Raw genomic sequence first — 24,277 nt, 5'->3', positions numbered from 1 at the left:
TCTATCAATAAAATATTTGAAAAATTTGCTTGGTATTAATAAATAATCAACTTAGATTTTCTTCAAAACTTTATATTAAATCTGGCAAATTTTCTAACATAATAACATTTCAAAGGAAACTGTTTAGAAACGCTCGAAATTCTAAAATCTCACACTTGACTCAGTTGGCAGCACTGTTTCGTCGTGCACTTCTAGTTTTGGGGTCTCTTTTAGCTTCTCTTTCATTGGGCCACTTCAACCTGGTACGTTACAACGTGAATTTTCTAAAATTTATCTGAGTTCATCCTTTTAAAGAAGCATCCAATAGATTCAGATTTATTTCTAGTTTATTGCTGGTATTTTGTGATTCATTTCAAGTGTTGATATGTTTGGTGTTGTGGGGAAAACTTTTTTTGGTGCGGTTTTTGTTTTCCGGGCACCGTATGTGGGAACTGGTTGACGGTGTTTTAATCTTATGTTTTTTTCATTTCTTGCAGAATTAGGACCTCAAGATGGCCATTCGCCCTGCATCAAAGCCGAAGATCGTCAAAAAGAGGACGAAGCAGTTCATTCGTCATCAAAGCGATCGATATGACAAGCTGAAGGTATTGAGATTTGACATTTTTGTATGAAGTCATTCTAACTGAAATTTTGCCTTTAACAGAGGAACTGGCGTAGACCTAAGGGTATTGACAACAGAGTCCGCAGGAAGTTCAAGGGACAGTACCTTATGCCAAAAGTTGGTTATGGTTCAGCCAAAAACACTAAGCACATGCTTCCCAATGGCTTCAGGAAAGTCGTTGTTAACAACGTCAAGGTGTGTTAAATTTTCATATGCAATGTTTTTATCTGTATTTGTCTAGTAGGAATTTGAAAGTATATGTATATGGTTGATCGCTGAGAAGCCAGGAATTGATAGATTAATTCTACTGATATGAAATTATCAAGATTATTTCATTATCAATATTACCACTTGCTGATCAATTATATGTAATCCCTGATTCTGTTACTATTAATTGATTACTATTGTACATTTAAAGGAGTTGGAAATCCTGATGATGCAGAACCGCAAATATTGTGCCGAGATTGCTCACGCCGTCTCGTCCAAGAAGCGCAAGACCATCGTCGAAAGAGCCAAGCAATTGGCCATCAAGATCACCAACCCCAACGCCCGCCTCCGCTCAGAGGAGAACGAATAAAGATGAAGAGTTATGCGTGTGTGGAATGGCTTATGATGTGTATTGCTACAGTTACAAGTTACAAATACATCAAAAGCATTTTCCCCTTCCAAGGAATTATTTTTTAATATTTAAATCTTGGGGTCTCTCTTGGGAATTCATATAGCTGGTTTTATCATACTGAGTTATTACATCCATTAACAAATATGAATTTCTTATGATCCAGTTAGGGTAATTCCAACTCCGCATTTGCATGGAGATTTCCGCCATCTAGCGATCTAAAAACCTATTAAATTGTAGACAGCGACACCTAGCGGCGTTCAGGTATCAAAACAGTTACATTTTGGTTATTTCATTTGTTATGGAGAGCAAACACAATGAGTGAACTAGAATTCGAAGATGAGGCCGCTTCAGGAGAATTTTCTGAAGGTAAGTGTTATTGTCATTTCACATTTCTAATCAGTTATTGGTTACCTTTGATTGGGCAACCGGAAACAGTAGGAAATATCTAAATTAGATGATGAAAACGTGTATGTCGAAGTCCTTTGTCACTTAACCTCTTTGGGCATCGATTGACATACATCTGATGTTGGTAATGGCTTACCATGAACATGTCATGTTCTCTTGGGTATGTATAATGATAAGAAATGATGTCTCAATTGATATTCTTACTTGAGTTTCAACCTCTACTTCTTCTTAAAGTTGTTGCTAGGCAGACCCCCGTTGCTCTGATCAACAGTCGGATTCCCCTTACCAAATTTCAGATCACAGATTTGGGTAACTTGCTTGCCAAAAAATTTTGATTCTACTATTGGATTAGGGTCCTTCTTTCAAGTATAGCTGTCCTCTCTACCAGCAAATACTGGTTAGAGCAGCTAACTGTACCAGATACCCTTATGTGGTCAGCAGTTTTGTTCTTACTCTTGATTGAGCTCAATTATGTTATCATTTCTAGGTTGTTTTTTTTTTTAAACACCTTTTCAAGTCATTTACCAAAGAGGATTTGTGTGGGGACGCAAGATACACACACACACACACTCTGTCCATCACAAATATGGAATAGCCCAAAGAATGTGTAATATCATTGGCGTTGAAATAGGAAAAAATGTGAGAGCAGGGCGGGGCTTTTTATCCCAATCATGAAACAGTTCCGGGGCGACGAAACACACGGATTTCCAGAAGACCTTTACATCTATCTTCTCAAAATCTGTTCAAGGTTAATTCGAATGAACCATGTGTGACGTCAAAAACGGCTACTACGACGAATAAGTGAGAGGCATTCGATGCCCAGTTCCTGCCCAGCCCTTGTCCATCGCCCAGGCTAGAGGACTGATCCGTTAAATAGCTCTTACGATACACATCGTACGACCTTGTCCTTCGCCGGCGTATCCACCTTTTTTTTACTTCGTAGCGGATCTCACGTTTTTTTTCCCCCTTTTGACATGGGTAGTGGTTAGATTGTGTAGGGCGAGGAGGTATGATTGTCGTTGTTAAACGATTGATCGAGAAAGACGTTCAGTATCGTTGCTCGAGTTTGAGTTGAATCTTTAGACGGAAAAAACAAAGTGTTCATTTTTCTTGAAGTTCAGGCGTGTGTTGATTGATGTGATGGGCGACTGCAACGGCATGGATTACTTGAGTTTCGAAGTCTTGAATTACGACGAGATCGACCCTGACCTGTGGGCCTACTGGACATCGACTGGTAAAAAAGAAACAAAAAATTGATAGAACAAAAGACACAATTGATCCGAAATGTGGATGGGTTGCTTGTCAAGGTCTTCCCCCTATTTTTTTTCTTTCTTAGAGTAGACGCAGTGGCACCATCAGAAGGATGCGCGTGAGTCTTTTATTGATGAAATGCGATGACATGTGTCGTGAGATTTCTTTTGTCGCCGTCTAGTACTACGCTTGATTGGGCGCTGTTGAGGAAATGGGCGGACAACGGATTGTTTCAATGCTTTCCATGGAATAGCCCTTGTATGTAGATCTGGTTCTAAAAGCCTTGAGGAGAAAGCTAAACGACAACAACAATAAAAGAAGAAGAAAAACCTCTTTTTTTGTTTTTGTTTTATGTTTCAGAGAATTCCAGCGGGACCTTGATGAATCGTAATAATGTCCGGCAAGCAATTTTACTGGGTCCAATTAATTCCTCCTAGCTCTTGTCTCTCTCCTATCTTTATCTCTCGTCCGTGTGTGTCCCTGGTTCTTCCAATCTCCTGCGCAGGCACGTGTTGAGGTGGTTGAACTGGCTAGACTCCTTTTCTTGCTTTTCTCTTTCGGCTAGTAGTACAGTAGTTATGGTAGGGTGGTAGGTCTCTCTCCTGCTAGTGTACAGCATCTGTTCCCTCGTCCAGTCGGTCGGTGTCTGCGCGTTGGCCTCCTTTTTGGTTGTTGCCTTTTGGAAAACGGCTGCTTTGATCCCGTTCTGCACTAATTTTAGACTCGCATTTATCTTACGTTCAGACTACGGGCGCTACGATCTACTTTGGCTCTGATCGGTCGGCGACATTCGGCTCCCTATCATTTTGAAACGAAAACAAAGCCAACATTTTTGTAACATTTTGAATCGCTGTTTTATTGTTGCACGATGGAAGATGGCTGACTCTCTCTCTCTCTCTCTCTTGTAGAAAAACGTAATCGATTTCTGTAACAGCATCTCACACACACACATGTGTGTGTGTGGATGATATTCTTTTCTTATTTTTAAAAAAAAGCTCTACGGTGAAATTCCGTCAGGTTTGCTTTCCAATTTGGTGGAATGGTGGCGCTGGAGTTGCTGGGCAAAGTCGTAGTCCATGAAAAACTCTGGCTGAGGTTTTTCTGCGACGGCCCTGAAGTTCAGGCCAGTCGGTGGCACGAAGCTGGCCAAAGCTGTTGTGTGTGTTCCGCGGGACTGTGTATGTGTGTGTGTGCGCGGGCGCGGGTGTGTGCGTGAGTGCATTGTGTAGGGATCCCGGCCGACTCGCTCCTCCTACTCATCTTTGGCACCTCCCCTTGGGCCCCCCTCTTTTTCGTATTCCCTCTCGCCGTTTCTCCACCACCACCACCACCACCCCCCTCTCCATTTTTGTGTTGTCTCTTTTTTTTGGTTTTTTGTTTTAATCGCAACTGCGGATTCTTGCGGATTGCCCGGACTGGAAAAAGAGAGAGTCTCAGTCTCTCTGGCCGCTCGACAACTCTGCCGCGCTGTTTCTTCGTGTTGTTTTAGTTTTTAGTTTTAGTTGGTCTTCTTCTTCTTCTTCTGGTTCGGCCGATTCCCGCAGACTGTGTTCTCGTGACTCTGTTGCGAATGTGCCCAATCGAACGTCATCTGGGAAGTAGAAGACTCTTTGCCGCCTGCCGAACGACGACGACAAAGAAGAAGAAGTGCTGTGCTCTGCTGCTGCTCCGCTGCTGCTGCGATCTGCCGGCTCACCGGAAGGCCAATAAGCCGAGATCTGCTGGGCGGCTCCTGCAGCTCCTCGTCGGCAACAAAGAAGAAGAAGCCGTTTGGCAAGTCGGGCCGGATTCGCGGATCGACCGGTGCCGTGTCACGGATCGGAACCGATTCGACGATCCAAAAAATCTTCGGCCAAGCAAGTCGACGTCGGTTCGGCAAGACGACAAGGACGACGGCCATCACGGCAGCGACGACGTCGGTCAATCACCCGCATCCGAACCGAAACCTCCTCCGTGTTACCCGACAGCTCCTACTACTTTTGCCTACCGTCAACTTTAGCACGGGCAGTTGTCGGACGTCATATTTTTAGCATCATCGCCATTATTCCGCCAATCTCCGCGTCCTTAGTGTCGTGTCTTTATTACCCATCCATCCATCCGCCGGTTTGAAAGGCCTCCTTCCCCCCCCCCCCCCCTTATCGATTCGCACACACTGAACCAACAAGGGACCAACTCTCCTCTCCCGTTACTACCCCAAAACCCCCCCTCGACCCAGTCCCCAAAAGAAAACGTCACGCCGGATAAAATTTGCTATTTTGCCGTATATTCAAATTTTGGGAGTCAGCAACAAGAGAGAAAAAGAATAATCGTCACAGTTGAGAACTCGACAACTTCTTTCCTGTCCTTTGTTTGTTTGCTACTGCTACCCGTCCGTCCATCCGTTTCGTTCCATTCCGCTCGTCGTCCCCGGCCAGCCGGCTGGCTGTAAAATTCACACATTCACCATGTTTGGTGGTTCCGATTCCAGTGACGGAGGCGGTGATTTCGATAGTAGAGACGTGTATCACCAACAGCAGCAGCAGCAGCATCATCATCGTCATCAACGAAGCGGTCGAACTGATCAACGGCCCACTCCCGGAGGCGGTGGTGTCGCTGGTGGTGGTGCTAGTAGTGCAGGAGCAGGAGGAGGTGGTGGTAGTAATGTTGGCCGCGATTACCATCATCCGCCGCGTGAGACTCGCCATTTCCGCAGTGGCGGCGGCGGCGGCGGCGGCGGTAGTGGCGGCGCGGATAGCGACATTTCTGGGTTAGGATCCGATTTGGCAGGTAACAGACATGCACACATTACGTCTACCATAGATGCCGGGTGTCACCGTGACACAATATGATTTTTCTTTCTCCTTTGTCTTCCTTTGTCGCCTCTATCGAATCCGCCAGAACCCGAAAGCGGCTGCAAGTGTGTGTACAGTGTACTGTACACACACAAGAGAGTAGTAGACAGAAGTTGCGTGGCTGCAAGTTTTGTAGTGTCTAGCTGGTGCCACTGTTGTTGGGGGCTACCCATCCAGGTGACACACACTCAGACACACACCATGGATCGATCGATCCTGACTAATCCGCGGGAGTCAGAAGGGGGTTCACTCGGTTCCCCCTCTTTGTCTCCTTCGCTACATGTCTATCTATTTCATTTTTAATTTCATCTCTTTTGCCCCATGAAAAATAAAATAAGGTTGGCTTATTTTTATTTTTCCGAGACAAAGATTTTTGCCCGTTTGTTTCTTTTGTGTCTGGCAGCGTGGAGTCGAGGACGAAACCATTAACCTACTAAGGGAAAGAAGAAAGAAAGAAAAAAGTCGCCAGCCACTCTTTTTTTTTTTCGTCTTTCCCGAAGGGGTAATATATTTGTCGGTCATTGGATGTCGGGAAAAATCGGACAAATGCGCACACCCAGTTCAGATAGTATAAGCCTAGACAACACACGCAACATCTCCCCCCTCCATTCGTTGGGTTGATTGATGCGCTGCCGGACACACAAAACAAAAAGTAGACAGTTGGGCAACGACACTGCAGATTACTATGGTACATCGTGTAACAAATGAAATCAATTGCCTCGTTAGTTTCAGGTTTCCCAATCACAAAAGCAAAGCCATTAGTTTAGTGCGTCCTGTTCACCAGTGCACACGAAGGACTTTTGCGATAATGACGAGACTCTGGCGTTCGGTTTTACAGGTAGAAAATGAAGAAGGAAAGAAAAGGAAAGAAAAGGGTTAGACCGGTGCAATTTTCACGATCGTTCATCATCCGGCACGTTCACCCACTTTCATCTTTTATTGTGTTTCCAACCCTCTTTTTTTTCTTTATTTTATTTTCGTGTTGGAAACACAACAGGAGGAAGGGAATTTCATTTATTCGCTTAACCTAAAAAAAGAAGAAAATAAAGTTGGTGGGTTTTTTCCCCCCTTTTCTTTTTCAATTGCCCCGTCACTTTTGGTGGATAAGTGCGCAATCCATTGCGCATCATTTGAATGGAAGCGCTTGCTTGCCGAAAGGAAGAAGAAGGAAAAGTCTGATGAAAATTGGATGAAAAGAGGAACCCGAAAAAGAAGTGAAATAAAACGGTTTGCACGCACGAACCAGGTGGTGGAACGAGCGAAAAAAGAAAAATAAAAAAAAGTTGCGGAGAGACACAACAACAACGGCAGCCTCGGGCCCAGACGACTTGCCCATTTTTTCTTAAAATATTTTCATTTTTTTTTCTTTTTTATTATTTATATTCGGGAAAAAGAAAAAAAAAAAGTCGAATCTGTTTTTGTATTTGCGGTGCGGCCGCGTGTGAACGGTCTGGTGACTTGGCGAAATGGGAGGAAGAGAAGAGAGAAAGCCGAAAACCCACCCACACCGTCGTCGTCGCCATATAAATGCGAAATTGAACGAAAATGGAGGAATGAGAGAGAGAGAATAAGAAAAAAAAAAGTCAGAAAGAAAGAAAGAGGAAAAAAATATGCGCGCACACACAACACAACCGCGGGCAAATGTTAAGTCAGACAGTCGGTTCGGGAGTGAGAGAGAAATCGTCGGATCTGTCTGGAAACCGTTTTTCGGTCCAGACGCTCGGCCCGCAACGAAAAAAATGGGGGCGGGTAGCAGCGGGAGAGCGACCGACGACGGCGACGGCTTCGGGATAAAATAGAGAGAGAGTATTGATCCACTCACGCACGCACTCACATACATACACACACACAGACCCGACGATCCGACCTTGGCCCGTTTTCACACATATACGTACACCGGGAGCTCTCTGCTGCCCCGTGTAGACTTTGGCTTCTATATATAAATGCTGTGTGCAACTCTTTTTGTTTTATCCTCTTCTTGATCATCACAGTTTGGGTTCACGAAACTTTGACGCGATGACCGATATTGCCTACCCCAAACAAATCTATTGATTGGCTTATTGTCGCCCATTTTTCCCACCTATTTCTAAGGTGGTTTGTGCCGTTGGGAAAAAACGGAATTTTATGCCCTTTTATGGTGACATCCCAGTCTGTGCACGTGTAGTTAACCCCCCCTCCAACGGAATAGGGTAGAGAGGTAGAGATGAATTATAAATCACGTGATAGGTGTGAACTAGACAAAGAGGGAGGGGGGGGGTAGACAGTGGAAATATAAAAACCGCAAAAAGTATTGAATTGAAGAAAGGAAAAAAGAAAAGAAAAGACACATCAGGGAGCTGTCTGTCTTTTCTCTTTGATTGCTATGTGCTTCCATTTTGTTAGCCAATGTCCTTGTCTGCCATTGCTCCACGATAGCGACACGTGCTGCTCACCTGACCCCACCCCCTTATTCCCGACAGGTGTCGTCTACAACTGGATCGAATCAAAAGGGGGAAAATCTATTTCCATTAAAGCCATTTTGATAGAATATGTGGGGGTAGGAAGCTATGGCCATGACTAAAAAACTAAACAATTGACGATCGTGTGACATTGGACTGACCACCCAAATAGGGTATTACACATACGTAACAGTCGTGGGGTGTGGGGTATAATATAGACAACAATTTAAAAATTGGTGCAATCCTCCGAGTTAACAAGAAAGAAAATGGGGAAATAGACGGAAGCCATCTGTTTTGTTTTTTGGTTATTTTTTTTTTCATTTCGAAATTTGTTTTGGTCGAGTGCGGAATCGGCGGAATTTTCGTTACGACGTCTAGGAAGAAGACGACGGACGTCTCCGTTTGCTCGCCTCCAGCCATTCTAGTATTAGAAGGGAGAGAGAGAGAGAGAGGAAAACAGCAAAACAAAAGAGAGTCTGGGCAGGTAGTGCAGGTAAAGCGGAGGTGGGGGTTTCGAGAACCCCAAAGTGGTGGAGTCTTGAGGCGAAACTGCTGAACGCTTCGGTTTTTCAAGAAAGAAAAAAAAAAAAAAGAAAAAATCTGTCGGTTGAGACCGTTCGCCCTTTCTCCGACAGTCTCTTTCTAGTCTCGGTCGTGGTCTGTGTGTGCCGTCCGCTTTTGTCTGGACTTGGGGAGGATCATGCCATTTGCTGTGCTCATCTACGCAATCAAATTGGCGTGATTGCTCTTTTTTTTTAAAATTATCCTCCCCATAATTTAATTCACCTGTCGTCATCCAACCAGAACGTCCATTTTTGTTTTAACGTTCGTTTATCTCACACACAACACAAATCTCGTCATCATGGAAGATCGTAAGCCATCCAGTGTGCGCCCACAGTGAACTAGTTTAAAGTGTTTTCGTTAAATTGTTTTATTTTTATCACTTTTTGATTGCTCCTGTTTTGATGGAATTTTTTCTTTTATCTTTTTTTTTTGAATTTCATGTTATGCCGGGGTGTTAATTTCCGCGTTGCGATGCAATAAAGTAGGGCCGGGCCAACCAGGTGAGCAGGAACTCGCTTCAAAAATGCTTCAGATCCAGTCCAAGAGGTTCTACCTGGACGTCAAACAGAACCGGCGCGGGAGATTTATCAAAGTAGCAGAGGTAAAAAACCCCATACTGTTTTGTGTGTGTGTAATCATGATTAGGCAAGACTCGGTAGTAGTAGGTAATAATAATTTGATCATGCTTGTTTGAATGTGTGTTTCTTGCAAAATGTTTAGATTGGCGCTGACGGCCGCCGTAGCCAAATTTTCCTGGCGTTGTCAACAGCGGCCGAATTCCGTGGCCACCTGTCGTCATTTAGTGATTTCTACGCTTCGCTCGGTAGTACGATGGATTCAATCAGATGGATTACATGTTACCATAAGGGGCAATCATTAACATTCCTATTATTTTCGTCGTGTTTCTTCCGATTGTGTAACCAACTAAAAAACAGGTCCACCCAATCCGGACAACCTGCCCGAGGATGGGAAACTCAAGTCGGAAATGATGACAAAAGACAATCGGCGTTACTATCTGGACTTGAAAGAGAATTCTCGTGGTCGATTCCTTAGGGTCAGTTTTAAGATATACGTATATCATTTGCATATCGAATGATTAAGCAACCCGACGACGTCAACGGTCAAAAGAAAAACCGCAATATCCTGAATCCTTTTGTCTTTTGTTTATTTTGGGCTTCCAGGTGTCTCAAACGATAGCTCGAGGAGGTCCTCGCTCGCAGATCGCCATCCCTGCCCAAGGAATGATTGAATTTCGTGACGCACTCACTGACTTGCTCGAAGAATTTGGCACCGACGATGGAGGATTCAAAGGTTGTTGTTCAATTCTCCTCTCCTTCTCGTTTTTCATTTGGTTTCATCACGTTTTCTTTGTTTCATTGCCAATGACAGGTGAACTACCAGAAGGCAGACATTTGCGTGTGGAAAACAAAAACTTTTACTTTGACATCGGCCAGAATAATCGAGGCATTTATATGCGTATTTCGGAGGTCAAAATTGATTACCTTTTTTCCATTATTATTTTGCCAAAAGCTATTTTTTTTTAACATGCGATTTTCAATCCAAACAGGTCAAGACCAACTATCGTACGGCTGTGACAATTCCGGAAAAGTCTTGGTCACGTTTCCGTGACATTTTCTCTGACTACGTGGACAAGATGAAGGACGGTGGAAGTGGAGGTGCAACTGGAGGGGGAGGAGGAGGAGCTGCAGCCGTCACCCCGACTTCTTCTTCCGTCGCCGCCGATAACTCACCAGGACCTTCTTCCGGCTCTCACAAGTCTAAAAAAAAATTACTACGTTTTAAAAAAATGAATTCTAAATTAAAATTTGTATTTACAGGAAATGAAGATGGTCGATTGTAATATCTCCATTTTTTTTCTCCAGTCCCCCCCCCCCTCCCCTTTCGCTTCACACTTTTTAAACGATTTTGTGATCAATTGAAAACTATCCATCAACCGTCTCTTGTTCTGGGAGAAAGAAATTAATCAACAGAAGAAAAAGAAAATAAGAAATGAAGGAAAATTCTTGTCGAATCAATGAAAAGAAAAAGAAGAAAATGGTCTTTGAACGTCGCCCTGAAAGAAAGAAAGAAAAAAGGATGGCCCCGTAATGGAAGATTTTGAATCCCTTCTTGCCTCGTATAGGATGGAATCTCCATTCGAAAAGAGACCCAGTGTTTATTTTTGTTATAATTTTCATTTTTTTCCTCCCTTCGTTTCTTTTCCCTAGAGTAACAACTGCTGCTTGTTGGTAGATCAGGGGCAGTATGTTTTTTTTTCAAAATCTTATGAAAAAAAAAAAAAATCTCGTGGGTTCGAAAATTTGTGGTGTCAGGCGAGAGAGAGATAGAATGCGTGAATTCCCGTTTATGTTGAAACATTTTTCTTCTTTTTTTTTTTAAAGTATTTGTTGTGGGCAGGTCAGGCTTTTTGTTTTGCTTTAAGTTTGTTGGGTGCCGCTGCGTTGAATAATGCGAGTCGATTAGAGAATGTGCGATAGATAGAGCGCCAGAGCGAGTGAGAATGTCGAGAGAAAACCTTTGCTGTGATGTTATCTGTGCGTCATCAAATGTTGAACGAGAAAAAAGAGATCCTGCTAATTGTCCAAGACAAAATGTCACGCAGAATTCTCTTTCAATTGTTTTATGACGTTCGGCCTAGCTGTTGCCACACCTAGTGTCCCCCCCCCCCTCCCCCTAAATACCCCTTCCTGTCAAGATATTTGCAATCATTCAAATGAACATCCAAAATTCTAAAAATCACGTCCTCTTTAAAAAAGAAAAAAAAAATATGTCTGTTCCATTTTTTCTCCTCCCTCCTTTTTTGATTTTTTCTTCCTCGTATTGATAGGCAATTATTGTTTGAAGAGAAGTGAAACAGATGGTTGTGCAGCTATGTCTTTTGTCTATTTGGGAGGGCAAGGAAATCCTGTTCCCGAACGGAGGAAGCGAAAGGAAAATCGCGATATTTTGACCTTAACTTTCTTCCTTTTTTTGTCCGAAATTTTTTTGTCCCATCGTGTCATTATTCTAATTATATTATCTCAAGCTATTCATACAACTTTTGATAAAAACCAAAAAACATTTCAATCGAACGTCAAATTTTCTTTTGTATTTTCCATCCATTTTGTTTGGCGAGTAGATTTTTTTTGTCGATTCCGGCCGATAGAACGAAACAAAACTTAGAAAAATTTGAGACAAAGTAAAAACAAAAACACACAAAATTATCGGAAAAAAGAAAAACATACCTATTAAAGGCAAACCGCAAAACAGAAACAAAACTGATTATCCCCCTCCAAAAAACAAAAACAAACCATGAAATCACACACCGCTGCTTCTTTCAAATTTGTCCGGTTGGATCGAGAAAAAAAACTGTTGTTACCACATCCTCCCACATCTTATATAACAACTACTGTGAAACTTACTATATACTACTACTACTCCCACTAAATTACTAAGTTAACCAAGAGTCTAGCAAAGAAAAAAAAAGCGTGTTATAGGAAATCGATGTAGCAAATTTATCTGAATGTGTGTGTCCTGTTTGATGTATAACGCGTTCAAAAAAACAAATTGTCTGTTTGTGTTTTTTTTTCGTTTTTTTGATTTGATTTGTCACCATTTAGCTGTATAAGAGTGAGGTTTGAACCAAAGCGGGGGTTGGAATTATATCCTGGATTGGTGTATACACAGCACTACACTGCCATTTAATCTTTAAAAGGAAAAAAAGATAACGGAAATGTGTGTCTTGAGTGAATGAATGAATGAATTTGGACGACCGACAGCCGAATCTATCACCTTTTTGGACTCTCGTCTCCTGTCACCGTTCTCAACTCATTGCGCATATTTGCTGATTTTTTTTTTGACTTTTTGATTTCTTTTTCACATGTGGCTGTTTGTAAAATGTTTGATGATTGATTTTTCCTAGACATATGTTGTTTATCTGTTTCCTCCTTTTTTATTTTGGCAATCCTCTCCTTTGAACGATGATCTGGCCCATCTTGTGAGCGAATGTCGGTTACGTGATTCATCTCTCTGTCAAAATTTTCAATTCGTTTCCTGTATTGTTCTAATCCATAATTTGATTTGATTTTGTTCTTTTTTTTTCTCTGAAATTGGCATCGCGGCTCGATATAATATCCAGCCGCTAAAATCTCTAATAGGCAATTTGACGACAAGCGTTTTTCTTTCTTCTTTTTATTATTCGATTCAAATTTAAAATAGGTTAGGTGTGTATGTGTGCAAGATGCACCATATAACGCTTTCACACTAAATCCTATTTAATTTCTCTTGCAGTGTTTTTCACAAACAGGCTCTTGGCAACTATATCCTTCCACCTTGCATTAAACCCCAATTTTTTTGTTCATTTGAGCAGTCTTTCAAACTTATCACATCTAGACATTTCAACGATTGTCTTCTTCTTAATTTTTTTTTTTCAGTTTTCAGCAGAATTTTTCCCCCCTCTTTTCATTTTTGTTTTGTACTTGTGTTTCAGTTTTTCCCACATTAGAAAATGTCTTTTTGCATTTATGTTTATCTTTTTGAGCTCTTGCACTGTATGATTGTCTTTTTGTGTGATGGAAGAAGGTTAAAAAAAAACAAAAAAAAAGACAAAAACAAAAACAAAAACAAAAAACAACACACATTATGTCGAAAAATACCAACTCCTCGCGCTGATCATGATCATGTTTCCTCTTCTTCGCCGTTGGGAGGGGAAAGGAAGATGAAGAAGAAAAAAAGAACGTTAATCCAAATTTTGTGTTTCGTGTAAAAGATATGACATGTGACTGAAACATGTTGGGACAAAACAACAGCTGCATTCGTTCTTTTTTAATGATTTCCAATCATTAGCACTGGAAAAATGTCTAGTGCAGGTCAATGCTTGATAACAACATGACCAAAGGGCAGTCCAAAAAAAAAAGAAAATCACGTTTTGTTTTTTACGTTACCTTTGATAATAATTTTTACATTTTTCGGATTGCATAGAGGATATTTTTTTTCCGGAATTTCTGCTGGTCTTCTAAGTAATAAATTTTAAATCTATCGTTAGTGGAATTTAGACTAAACGTTTTTCTCCGCTCTGGACTCTTCTTCCGCTGTACAATCGACAACACTCGAGGCCAATAACCCCGTAGGAGGACTGAGGTAATCTTTTTTATACACTACATTTAATGAGATATGCAATATGCTTGTTCAGCATAACTTTTAAATTGTTTGAATAGTTTCCCCAATTATGTATCAATATCAACCGGAGCATATCAAATTTACGTCACAAGTTTTGGCTTCAAATTATACCACCACCAGGATGGTTTACTCGGTATTTTTTCGAAACCAGTTATGGTTATCAAACTAAAATCAAATATTTTCTGTAAGACAATATTTTGAAGAAGAAAAAAATAGGCAAAACTATTTTTTAACCAAATTTTTATTTTACCAGGATTAAATAAAACCAACTTAGTTTACCAGGGGTCATACATGTCATGTCATACATGTCATGTCATACATGTCATTCATTTATCTTTAAACGTCCAGCGTGATGCACTTTTGCAGAGAAGAATTGGGGTTGCAAGCTCGGTTGGGGATCAATCCGCAAATGAATCCCGCTTGGATGTCAGTGACACGGCTCACCAAGGAGGATCCAGAGCCGAAAGAGCTGATGATTCGGCACAGGTTAGTGCTGTAGTGATGGGCAAAGTGAGTGCATCTGCGGTCTCCGTAGCAAAAATGACTTCCGCATTTGACTGGATCTGTTACATTCTGGACAATGTACAAGGGTGTCTCGGCACTGAAGTCGCAGTTGGTTCCGTAAGAAACAAAGTCAGAGTTGGGGTACATGTTTTCAGGGAAGGTTTTGCGGAACATCAAAGTTTCTTCGCGTCTCAAAGGGACGCCCGCGCCGCCAGAGAGTTGTCGGTACCTTTTGCCGGAAGGGCTTCCGTCCATGGTAAAAATGGGGATTCCACTCTTAATGGTGAATGGTTACAATTAAGGCTGTATAAAATCTAAAAATCTAATTGAAAAACCTTACAGATTCAAGAGCGTCGTCATCAATCGAGCGGAAGGATGCCCTGGAAGCAGCAGAGTTGGTCTTGGACGAACGGGAAACGGGTTGAGGGACCTGGGTGTCGATCGAACCAAAAACGGACTGCTTGGACGCGGCAAGGCCATAACGGTACCCCATGAGAAACACTTCCATAGGAGATGGCTGGACAGCCACCGCTACAGAGATGGCCAGGAAAGCTAAAACGATCGACTATAAAGTCGATGAAACGAAACAACAAATTTCAAGTAAGGATAAGTAAATTTTTAGAAGATGAATTAAAAATGACTAAAACAATTCTTCGTTTATTACAGCCTACATGATATATACCTGCTTCATTTTTTAATGCGGCTCGAAGACGAATATACTCGCAATGATTCTCTGATTTCAACTGAAGTGGCACCTATCCAAACGTCGAGCATTTATACCGTTTTCTGTCGTGAGTTGAGAGAAATCCTGTTCTGTGACACAGCCGTTGAAATGCAGTGGAGAGATTAATAAGAAACAGGTAAAGAATGTAAGTCATTTATTTTGAATAAAAGGATGAAACCAACCTGATATCGATAAAGGAGATTACGGTGCACAAACTTGAATTCCTCCCGTCCGCAGTCGGACAAAAATCTCTTTTTGTGTAGGTTTTTTATCGCATGGGGCAAATGACCGAAGTGGTCATTCGACTTTTTTCCAAGGTTAACAAGTAACATCACCTTTAATGTCGTATGCTAGTTAACGACGCCCAAAGATTGCCCCCGTTGCATTTGCACTATACTAAATCAAATACCTTCAGAGTTAGAAAGAATTCAAACGACATTTTATAGGCCGAGGCCCAAGTCGCTAAAGAATCAAGTCACGTATTTATACGAGTGTCATGTTTTCGTTTACTATTGACTCTCTTGCTCTTATGTGTATTATGCATAATGTAGTGTTCCTATAGTGAAAAAAGAAAAGAAATGACGTGGATATCTTGCAGTGCGTTGACACCGAAGAACGAAACGAGTTTCCCAGGTGGATCTTGATTCCCAACTTTGGTACAAATCTTTGCAAACTCGATGTGAATGTTCCTTTTAAATGCTACTGAACGCAAAGAGTTGCTTACGAAATGGAGGAAATAAATCAGCGTCAAAGATTGTTCTGAAACGATGGTAGAAAAAACTGCTTATTAGCGCCAATCAAATCACGTTTGTAAACATTTTTGATAGATGGCGTCGAATTTTAAAGAGCACAATCTGACAACAATGCATGCAGACTTCAAAGTAATTTCAAGATGGAAAAAACAGCACAAGAGAGCTCTTCAATTCTGTGTTTTTTTTGTAATTAAACTGTTAAAACTGTGACAGTTTAAATTGGGATTCGAGAATTGCTGCATTTCAAACATCATGCCCACTTTTTTGGTAAGCTTTAACATTATATGAGTTTGATGGCTTAATCAGGGGTTTAATCACCATAAGGTTCTTTGTCTGGTGCTATTATCGTCGTTTAGAGGCTGTGCCGATCCATTATATCCGTTAATGTATTTCCACTTTTTACTTTGGGGAGGTTATTTATTTATTCTTAAAGTTGGGTCGAGAGTAGCATTAAATTAGATCGCAATTTCACCGGGAACGCTTGGAGACTTTAACCTTCAATGCCTTCAATATATGCCCTATCCAACGGTGTCTTTTCTTTCTTTTCCTTTATTCGCCTTAATTTTTTTGCTCTACCAAAACTTATTTTTTTGTTTTCGCAAACATTTGCATCATTGGCTTGGCTTCGCTCATTTTTTACAATCGGGAAAATTGACTAGTGTTTTTGTTTCGAAAATTTCCTTTAAAGTGCTGGAAATGTTCTATTATTATGACTTTCATGGAATTTATAGAACATTAACAAACGACGGAGTCACGGATTTCTGTTCGTTTGGACACGTTCTATCAATTGGAAGGGGCCAAGGGGGTGGGCAGCCATTTTATCTAGTGTCATCTGGTGGTAGATTTAGGTAGGTGTTATTATATACAAGTCTATTCGTCTGACATTCGTTAAACTGACACTGGAAGACAATAAGAGTTAGTGAAATGCCTAGAAAACAGATGTACGACAAGATTCAAAAATTGAATAATTTAGTTTACGATTGCGTGGAGCTGAGGTGAAATATTGTACCTAACATATAATATTCATTTGTTTTTTGTTTTTTTTTTGTTTTTTTCTAATAACAAAGCTTCTTTTTACACTCAGACTCACTTAGACTAGTTAGACCGATGACATTGAGCTGAACTGAAAGGTGAAAGCAACCCAGCCGTTCCGGCCAGTCGTTCATGCTTTTGGGGATTTAAAAAAAATTAAACAAAAAACTGATTATCTCCAATCCAACAGATTATCTGTTGAAGTTGTGATTACATGGAATTTTGAGAATTTGTTGTTGGCAGCAGTTTGATTATTCATTGTTTACTTTTTATTTTGATTTATAGACTGAATGGGGCCACCTGGTTTTATTTCCAAAAACATGGTCGACAGAGCTCTTTGTTTGTTAAACTGTTGGCTGTTACTCTGAATTCCCTCTTTGACTTCAGGCCTGCTCTTGATTTGAGGTATTGTTTGGTGTCGCTACAAACTTTTTGAAACTTTTGGTATCTAAAGTAACATACATTCTCATTTCAGGTTAATCCTGTGAAGCTATTCAATGGACTGAATCCATTGAACCTAACGAAAGATTAGAGGCGACTTACTGACAGTCTTTCATTCAGCAATACTGCTCACTTGCGTGCCGTCCTCTTTCGTCGCTCCGAGGTATGGGGGAGTTGAGCCTGCTCCAGCACCGCGTCCAGCATCATTCGACTACTCAACCGACTTGTACTACCCCTGCCCTCAACACAGCACAGCATTTTTATCTTCAGATTGTTTGGCCGGTGTTCGATGTGATGGCGTTTTCTGTAGGACGAAGAGATTGTGATTTTGGAGACGAGAATATAACGTGAGTATCAGGTCTTTTTTTATTGTTATTTTTTTTTTTTTATTGAGTGTCGATGAGATGAAGGGACGTTTCTTTTTTTTTTTAATTCTTCTTTTTGACGTTAGATCGTTATAGCATGGCTTAAGATCGTTTTTCAGCTGTCAGAAGTAAAAGCTTCAGTTACTTTTCTGTTGGACATTCCTAAGAATATTTATCTTAGTTATTGTAAGAAAATTTGAGGAGATATTTGGCCGTAATTGTTCTAGCAACAAAGCCCACTTTTTAGTTTTTTTGTTGTGTGCTTTTTGTCTACTTCCAGTTTCTGAATCAGTGATAGTTAATGGAGTATCTAGTAACATAGTCTAGCCAATTTCATGTCACTGAATTTAAATTTTGTTTACATTTTGTTTCTTTATTTAGCCATTTAGGTAATGACCGAGAAGATGCGGCCTACATGAACATCATTTAGGCGACCAGCATCATTCGACTACTCAACCGGCTTCTACTACCCTGCTCTCAACACAGCACTGAGTTTTACCCTTTAGAGTTTTGGCTGTTCGCGATGTGTGGTGGCGTTTCCTTGGACGAGATGATGATTTTAGCGAGAAAAATATTGCGTGAGTATATACTTAAAACTGTTTAATTATTCTTTTACTCATTTCTATTTTTATTTTTTTTTTCATTTATAGGTTCTAACCTTCGGTTTCCTAAATGTGCATGACAGACTTTATGAAAAGTAATGTTTTTTTTCAAGAAAGTCGACAAGGTCCCTTGTTTGCTAACCCAATGGCTACATCTCCCTATTTAGCTCCTTAAACAGTCCCTCTTGATTTGAGGTATTGCTCTTTGTCGCTACAATCTTATTGAAAATTATTGTCATCCAAATAAATGTTCATTCTGCTTACAGGGTAATCCTTCGCTACTGATCATGGACTCCATTGGTGAAACTGAAAACCGACGAGAGAATGCTGTAATCCAAGACTGATAAATTGTGTAGTTAGATTAAATTACAAGTGCATTTCTGGGCTCCCTTCTTTTCTGTGGCCCAGTTTCCCTAACTAACCACTAACCAACGCCCGCCGGTGGTCACTCACCCGCTGTGAAACCAGGAGGAGGGGAGGGCTCTGGTCGAACGGGGACTTGGAAGGCGCATGATCCGACGAAAACTTTTAGAGGGTCATGAGTCTAACCCGGAAGCCTAGTATGACTAATCGCTCCCCAGTAAAACTTGCCTCGCACTCTTCTCTCCTCTTCCATTTCCAGGTAATCTCCCTGGATCTACGCCGACACTGCATGTGCGAGTTTTAGCAAGCAATTCGCCACCCAATTTGACAAAAAGTGATAGTTTGTTTTCACGGAAATTTCGTCAGACGGTTACAAAATTTCTAATTCAACAATCTCATGTAGAAATTTGCATCTAGTCTACTGGTGCAAATTGCGATTCTTTAAGCTTGATTAATTTAGGTGGTGTGGTAAAAGCAATTGTGACTAGCTAAACAATTGAACTAATCCAATTTTTCTGAATATTTTGGTTTTAGATCAAGCTTTGTTTTTTTAGACTTATTTGTGATCTATCTTCAAAATATTCTGAAAAAGCGAATTAGTTCAATTTATTGGCTACTCACAATTTTTTAACACATCTCCTAAATAATCATGCTTAAAGAATCGCAATTTGCACCAGTAGACTAGATGCAAATTTGTACATGAGATTGTTAACTAAAATTTTTTTAACTATCTGACGAAATTGCATGTGATAACAAACTATCACTTTTTGACAAATTGGGTGGCGGATTACTTGCTAAAAAACCTCGCACAAAAGAAACTGTTTTGAACCGGATACTTTGTTTAATGAATTGTTTATTTTATGTACGTTTCAAAATTAAATGGGTTTTACACATTTCATTTTCCCACAGATTTTACATTTTATTCAATAATTTTTTGCATTACAATTTATTAATTTTTATTACAAACATTAGTGGGGAATTTGGGGTTTAAGGAATGGAATGGATGTTTGTGAATATGATGGGGTTTGAGGAATAGATGTGGATTTATAGGTGGGTTATGGATGTGATTGACAAAGGATTTTATTACCAACTCATTAAAACAAACCACAACTTCTAGTTAATGAAAATAAAAATGCCCTCCACCCAATCTCCTCGTTGATTTCCCAATCGCGAAGGCATGTTTATTATTTGTTCAACGTAAAAATTCCCCGTATTACTTTTTTTTCATTCTCAGCATATAAACGGTTAACTTCATAGACGCAAATGGCAATTAAACAAAATACTGGATGTAACTTCTGTAGCACAACACCAGCGATTCAACACCAAGGAACCGTTTCTCTTCCTTTTCAACATGTAAACAGTTAACTGTATAGACACAAATAACAATTAAAACTGGATGTAACTTTTGTGCACAACACCGACAACACCAGCAGTCCGACACCAAGGAACAGCAACAGTTTAACTCGATGCAAAGATCTTTCACCAGTATAGGCTGCAACAACAGACCATATTGGACAGCAACATCACTGCTACGTAAACATAAACCTATGACCAAAATGAAATTAATGTTTGCATCAATGGAAATTTTGTATAGGATAAAAACAAATACACCACTTCAAATGGAGTTAACCCAAATGTTCTATGGCAAAATTATCTGATTACTATAGATGAAACAAAAATGTCCATGAAACTAGATTTCTCATTTAAGATTTCAATACAAATTCATTTGAAATTTGTAGTGTACTCTGAAGCAAAACAAAAACATTCTTCTACAGTATCTGCCCATCTTGTTAACAAATTCCCCTTAAATAATACATAACTCAATACATATGATCGAAGGAAAGAGCTGTTGACTTGATCAAAGCCCCATATGTTAAAATTAACCAATGTAAGCAATTATAGTAGTCCAAGCATGATACTTCCCAAGTTAGAACCTATAATCTTATCAAATTACCATTTCAAGAAGGCTTCTTGCAGTTCTACTGGATGTCCAACATTTTGGCAACCAAAATGCAGCGTGATCCAGTGTCAAACTCAGATATGGCTGATTCCATAAGACTGAAAGCATGGAACTCCCCCAAACTCCAGGACAACATCGGCACCAAAGACTGCATGCAACAGCTCAGTTTAATCACACCTTTCACTGGATGACTGCAACCAATCCATGTGCACATTAGACTGCAACAAAGAAGCGCAGACTTCACCTGGCTATTGAAAAACAAAATCAAGTTACTATCAAGGAACAGAATCTCATGTGACATAACAAAACAACCTATGAAGTTAAACTATACAATCTCTCAGAATTACCTTGATACATCTTACAAAGGAATATATAGTTGTCAAGTTTTCCAACTTGAAAATAACAAATGTAATCCTCATTTCCATAATGGTCTTTACTCATAACTGCAACAGAGAAGTAAAGGGGTCTACTCAATAGTCATTAAATAAATCTGTAACGATCAACTATAATTACTTTAATTGTTCTGAAAGTGTTGTGACGAAACGAGCTAGTGACATTTTGGAAAAAATGGATAGCAGTTTCAACAAACGAAGTATGTCAGGAAAAAACATGGAAAAAACACACCAGAATGAGTACCTTTCCGCTCAGTGTCTTTAAAAGAAATGGCAGAATTTTCGTCCAGTAACGTAACGGACGCATTCGCGCCATCTAGCGGACATAGTTTTATCCACCTAGTGACAGCCAATAAGCAATGGCCATCAGCCAAGGTATGGCGACCGTAGAACTCCAGCAATTTTCAAATAACTTTCAGTTTTGTTACAACACGAAGGTAAAAAATTTGATTGCATTCCCAAACCATCTCCCAAACTCTTTAAAAATTTTACCTACCATCAAAGTGGGAAAATAAAATTTAAAAACCAAAACAAACAAACATACCTATCGGGAAAATCACGCGCGCAGCAAGGAACTGGAATACCACTGGGTTATTTCGAATTTCTATGCAAATCGATACCTATAAAGTTCAAAATCAATTTAAAAAAAAAAGGAGAATAAAATCCGCCATGGAGAAAGCTTTTCTGTATCATTAAAAATGTTTTTGTTTTTCAATAGGTTTTACAATTAGACACATAAAGAAGCGATAAAAGTGGGCGCGAGAAGGAGAAATGACGTCATACAAAATCAAATAATAATACACATTGAACTGGCATTTGGTATGAAGGGTATCGAAGAAATTCTGTAAAAACACGGGCGGTTAACATGTAAATGTCATTGAATTATGATCCACATTTCTAGACCTACCTCAAAGCTAATAAATACATAATACAGAACACAGCACTTGGAAAAAGGAAATCAAATTGAACAAACCAAATTTAGGGGGGTGAATGGGAGAGGGCGGTAAGTGATGTTTTCAATTTTCTTTTAATAGCAAATTGCCGATTATTAGCCGCCAACTCTTCGTGGAACAGGAAAAAAAGGGGGGAGAGGGGAATCTGCGATCCAACTCAAAACACGAGATTTCATCTTTTCAGATCTGAGTTTTTTTTTTGCAACCAATTTAGGGGAGGGAATTAAAAATTTGTGTATGGATGAATAACTTGGTTAGATGAGAGGAATGGAGCACAAAACATGTTTGAACTGATTGATTCTTATTCCTATTTCAAATAGTTGCAGTGCAGCCCATATACCGGTGTAGTATAGGGAGCCGCCACATCATCAGCTGTCCGCTACAGTCGACTTTGTCCTGCTCAGCACGTCGTCGAGTATTTCTTCTTTTTTTTTTTTCTTTCGTCGCCACCAAAGCATATTTAACAAGCGGTTCTGCACACACATACACAAAGAGCAATCAAGGAAACGCCGCATGTGGCCGACTGCCGAACTCCTGCCGGATTTGTCACGCGAGATAAAAGTTTGTCTTGTCCCTTGTCCGCCTTTTGTATGGCACTGCTGTTTCATTGCCCACTTTTATCTTCGCTTCTTCTTCTTCTTCTGCACGGGCACATGTATGCATGCTTTAAACTCTACTGTATATTATGCAACCGATCCCGCTGCATCGTCACACAACGATAAATTTTCTCTTTTCAATTGTGCACTAATTCACTGCGCGCCAGACATGAAAAAACGATTTAAAACATTTTTGTTCGCATAGATCCACCATAATTGACGAACGGACAACAATCACGGCAGTTATCATCCACATGTACAGGGAAATAGAGAAAAAGTCAAAAAGATTATTATTATTTTTTTCTTAAAGGGGCGACACGCTTTATCTTCTTAATCTCTTCTCTTAATATTCACAATGATTTGAAAGGTGTTGGAGGAGGGAAAGGAGCATCAATATTTTTTTTTTCTGTTAGTTTTACGACGACGCTGTAAATTTCTTTTTCCGTTTTTATGTCTTCTCATCTCGGTTTGTGTGTTGTTGTTGTTTGCTGTCGATCGGAGGGTTTTCACGTTTTTGGTTTGGAACAAGAAGCGCAGCACGACACGAGATAATATTTCAGCTTGCAGAGTCGAGCTTGAACCACCAAGTGACAATTTTTAAACTTGTCCGAACAACCTTCACCTAAGCAGTTAAAAACAAAAATGATGGTATAATAAATATTCAGACAATTTTACAATATTTAAATTGCATTTTATACCCGACGCTGATGCGCTGGCGTCGGTCGTTGGTCCATCACCTCCGATGGTCGGAGCTGTGGTCACTATGTTTAATGCCGCACTGTCGACAGCCTTGTTGCTGGATTTGGGAAGTTTGGCGGCTTTCTTGGGTTTCACCGGTTCTTGGACCATAGTCTCGGTTTCGTTATTATTTCGATTGCTCTCTACACTAATGACGGGCGTGTCTTGGGCTTCCATTCCGTTTTCGTCGTTCCCTGGCACTAAAAACATAAAAGCAAAATACAGATTAGTAAATAGCCTCTTATTGTAAATTGATGGAATGGAACAACGACAGCCGAAACAAGTTTGAAACGACAGCACCTACCTTCGTTACAATTTGTTCGGACATTGCAGGCCTGTCGAAGCAGTGGCCGATCCTCTTCTCGGCAGTCTTGTGATGGCATCTGGTTCGAATCGAGGCATTTGACTTCACGACGCTGGGCTCCCGTTCCGCAGGTAGCCGAACACTAATCAATTTTAAGCAAAACAAAAAAAGGTAATCGATGAAGAATCCAGTTTCATCAAAATGGGCTAACTCGTTTATGACAGCTTCATTGGTCATAAATCAATGAAAACCAATAACCAGTTATGCTGTTGAAAATTTTGACGATCAAATTGGAAGACAAAAAAAAAATTCCATTTAATTTTTGAATGGTCGTACCTCAGACCAGTCGGTCGTGTACCACTGTGGAAGGCATTTGCCCAAGTTGCATGGAGCCGTGTTGTTGGGCTTATCTCGAGCTGGGCACTGCATATCCAACCCGACTCGATACTGGCCTCTCATAAAAGTCAGACATATGACCTCTCGAGTCTGAGTTCCTTCATCGCACGTTGCCGAACACTGGAAAATATTAAATTATTGAAAAATATCGACAAATAAGGGTAAGCTCTTTTAATAATATATAACACAGAAAAGGCATTTTCTGTTTGTTTTGGCTTCCATCCCAAAACACGTCAACCGATAATAGAAAAAAATAATAGAAAATAAA

At 40.3% G+C, this 24,277-nt stretch overlaps 4 protein-coding genes and 2 long non-coding RNA genes across 19 annotated transcripts in view; 3 read left to right on the top strand and 3 right to left on the bottom strand.

Moving 5' to 3' along the window:
* The first annotated feature begins 121 nt into the window (after positions 1-121).
* On the top strand, positions 122-1,270 carry LOC124340677 (60S ribosomal protein L32). Its single transcript, XM_046793295.1, has 4 exons — positions 122-242; positions 477-584; positions 644-796; positions 1,020-1,270. Exons 2-4 carry the CDS (start codon positions 492-494, stop codon positions 1,176-1,178), a joined length of 405 nt encoding a protein of 134 aa, XP_046649251.1. The 5' UTR covers positions 122-242; positions 477-491; the 3' UTR covers positions 1,179-1,270.
* Positions 1,271-1,485: 215 nt separating this feature from the next.
* Positions 1,486-11,105, top strand: LOC124340658 (transcriptional activator protein Pur-beta-like). 7 transcript variants are annotated; one of them, XM_046793266.1, is made up of 8 exons: positions 1,486-1,586; positions 9,192-9,310; positions 9,430-9,535; positions 9,645-9,763; positions 9,891-10,020; positions 10,099-10,196; positions 10,277-10,485; positions 10,548-11,105. In XM_046793266.1, the coding sequence occupies exons 1-8, from the start codon at positions 1,535-1,537 to the stop codon at positions 10,552-10,554; spliced, it is 840 nt and encodes a 279-aa protein (XP_046649222.1). In that variant the 5' UTR covers positions 1,486-1,534; the 3' UTR covers positions 10,555-11,105. The 7 variants fall into 7 exon arrangements, with proteins under 7 accessions (XP_046649222.1, XP_046649223.1, XP_046649221.1 ...); XM_046793267.1 differs by having other exon boundaries at positions 1,495-1,586; positions 9,195-9,310; XM_046793265.1 differs by lacking the exon at positions 1,486-1,586 and adding an exon at positions 2,769-2,859 and having other exon boundaries at positions 9,195-9,310.
* A 3,005-nt stretch (positions 11,106-14,110) lies between these two features.
* LOC124340670 lies at positions 14,111-15,202 on the bottom strand. The gene is made up of 3 exons (XM_046793287.1): positions 15,074-15,202; positions 14,732-14,956; positions 14,111-14,667 (listed from the first exon to the last, which is right to left on the bottom strand). Exons 1-3 carry the CDS (start codon positions 15,080-15,082, stop codon positions 14,224-14,226), a joined length of 678 nt encoding a protein of 225 aa, XP_046649243.1. The 5' UTR covers positions 15,083-15,202; the 3' UTR covers positions 14,111-14,223.
* Positions 15,203-15,514: 312 nt separating this feature from the next.
* Positions 15,515-18,491, top strand: LOC124340684. Of its 4 annotated transcripts, XR_006918158.1 has the most exons (7): positions 15,516-16,134; positions 16,599-16,862; positions 16,952-16,997; positions 17,185-17,304; positions 17,375-17,687; positions 18,087-18,283; positions 18,356-18,491. It is a non-coding gene; the product is annotated as an uncharacterized LOC124340684 (long non-coding RNA). The 4 variants fall into 4 exon arrangements; XR_006918156.1 differs by having other exon boundaries at positions 15,515-16,134; positions 16,599-16,872; positions 16,952-17,304; XR_006918155.1 differs by having other exon boundaries at positions 16,952-17,304.
* Positions 18,492-19,732: 1,241 nt separating this feature from the next.
* LOC124340681 lies at positions 19,733-21,263 on the bottom strand. 2 transcript variants are annotated; one of them, XR_006918149.1, is made up of 4 exons: positions 21,144-21,246; positions 20,978-21,073; positions 20,625-20,878; positions 19,733-20,215 (listed from the first exon to the last, which is right to left on the bottom strand). It is a non-coding gene; the product is annotated as an uncharacterized LOC124340681 (long non-coding RNA). The 2 variants fall into 2 exon arrangements; XR_006918150.1 differs by lacking the exon at positions 20,978-21,073 and having other exon boundaries at positions 21,144-21,263.
* Positions 21,264-21,690: 427 nt separating this feature from the next.
* Positions 21,691-24,277, bottom strand: part of LOC124340634 (thrombospondin type-1 domain-containing protein 4-like) — a 64,886-nt gene continuing 62,299 nt past the window's right edge. For all 4 annotated transcript variants that reach the window (XM_046793216.1, XM_046793218.1, XM_046793219.1 and 1 more), the window contains 4 exons: positions 23,950-24,129; positions 23,614-23,755; positions 23,270-23,509; positions 21,691-23,193 (listed from right to left, as the gene is read on the bottom strand). In XM_046793216.1, the coding sequence (XP_046649172.1) occupies positions 23,078-23,193; positions 23,270-23,509; positions 23,614-23,755; positions 23,950-24,129 (678 nt within the window). In that variant the 3' untranslated portion in view covers positions 21,691-23,077. The remainder of the gene's footprint in view (positions 23,194-23,269; positions 23,510-23,613; positions 23,756-23,949; positions 24,130-24,277) is intronic.

This window comes from Daphnia pulicaria, chromosome 5, assembly GCF_021234035.1.
Source record: "Daphnia pulicaria isolate SC F1-1A chromosome 5, SC_F0-13Bv2, whole genome shotgun sequence".
Taxonomy (NCBI): domain Eukaryota; kingdom Metazoa; phylum Arthropoda; class Branchiopoda; order Diplostraca; family Daphniidae; genus Daphnia; species Daphnia pulicaria.
This window is presented reverse-complemented; position numbering and strand designations above follow the sequence as displayed.

Bases quoted from the DNA above. Each gene is read 5' to 3' on its own strand.
- LOC124340677 (XM_046793295.1), top strand. From the start codon at position 492: ATGGCCATTCGCCCTGCATCAAAGCCGAAGATCGTCAAAAAGAGGACG. The intron at 585-643 runs GTATTGAGATTT...TGCCTTTAACAG, and splicing joins ATCGATATGACAAGCTGAAG to AGGAACTGGCGTAGACCTAA. The intron at 797-1,019 runs GTGTGTTAAATT...GTACATTTAAAG, and splicing joins TCGTTGTTAACAACGTCAAG to GAGTTGGAAATCCTGATGAT.
- LOC124340658 (XM_046793261.1), top strand. From the start codon at position 5,321: ATGTTTGGTGGTTCCGATTCCAGTGACGGAGGCGGTGATTTCGATAGT. The intron at 5,643-9,191 runs GTAACAGACATG...GATGCAATAAAG, and splicing joins GTTAGGATCCGATTTGGCAG to TAGGGCCGGGCCAACCAGGT. The intron at 10,021-10,098 runs GTTGTTGTTCAA...TGCCAATGACAG, and splicing joins CGACGATGGAGGATTCAAAG to GTGAACTACCAGAAGGCAGA.
- LOC124340670 (XM_046793287.1), bottom strand. The intron at 14,668-14,731 runs GTAAGGTTTTTC...TTCACCATTAAG, and splicing joins ATGACGACGCTCTTGAATCT to AGTGGAATCCCCATTTTTAC.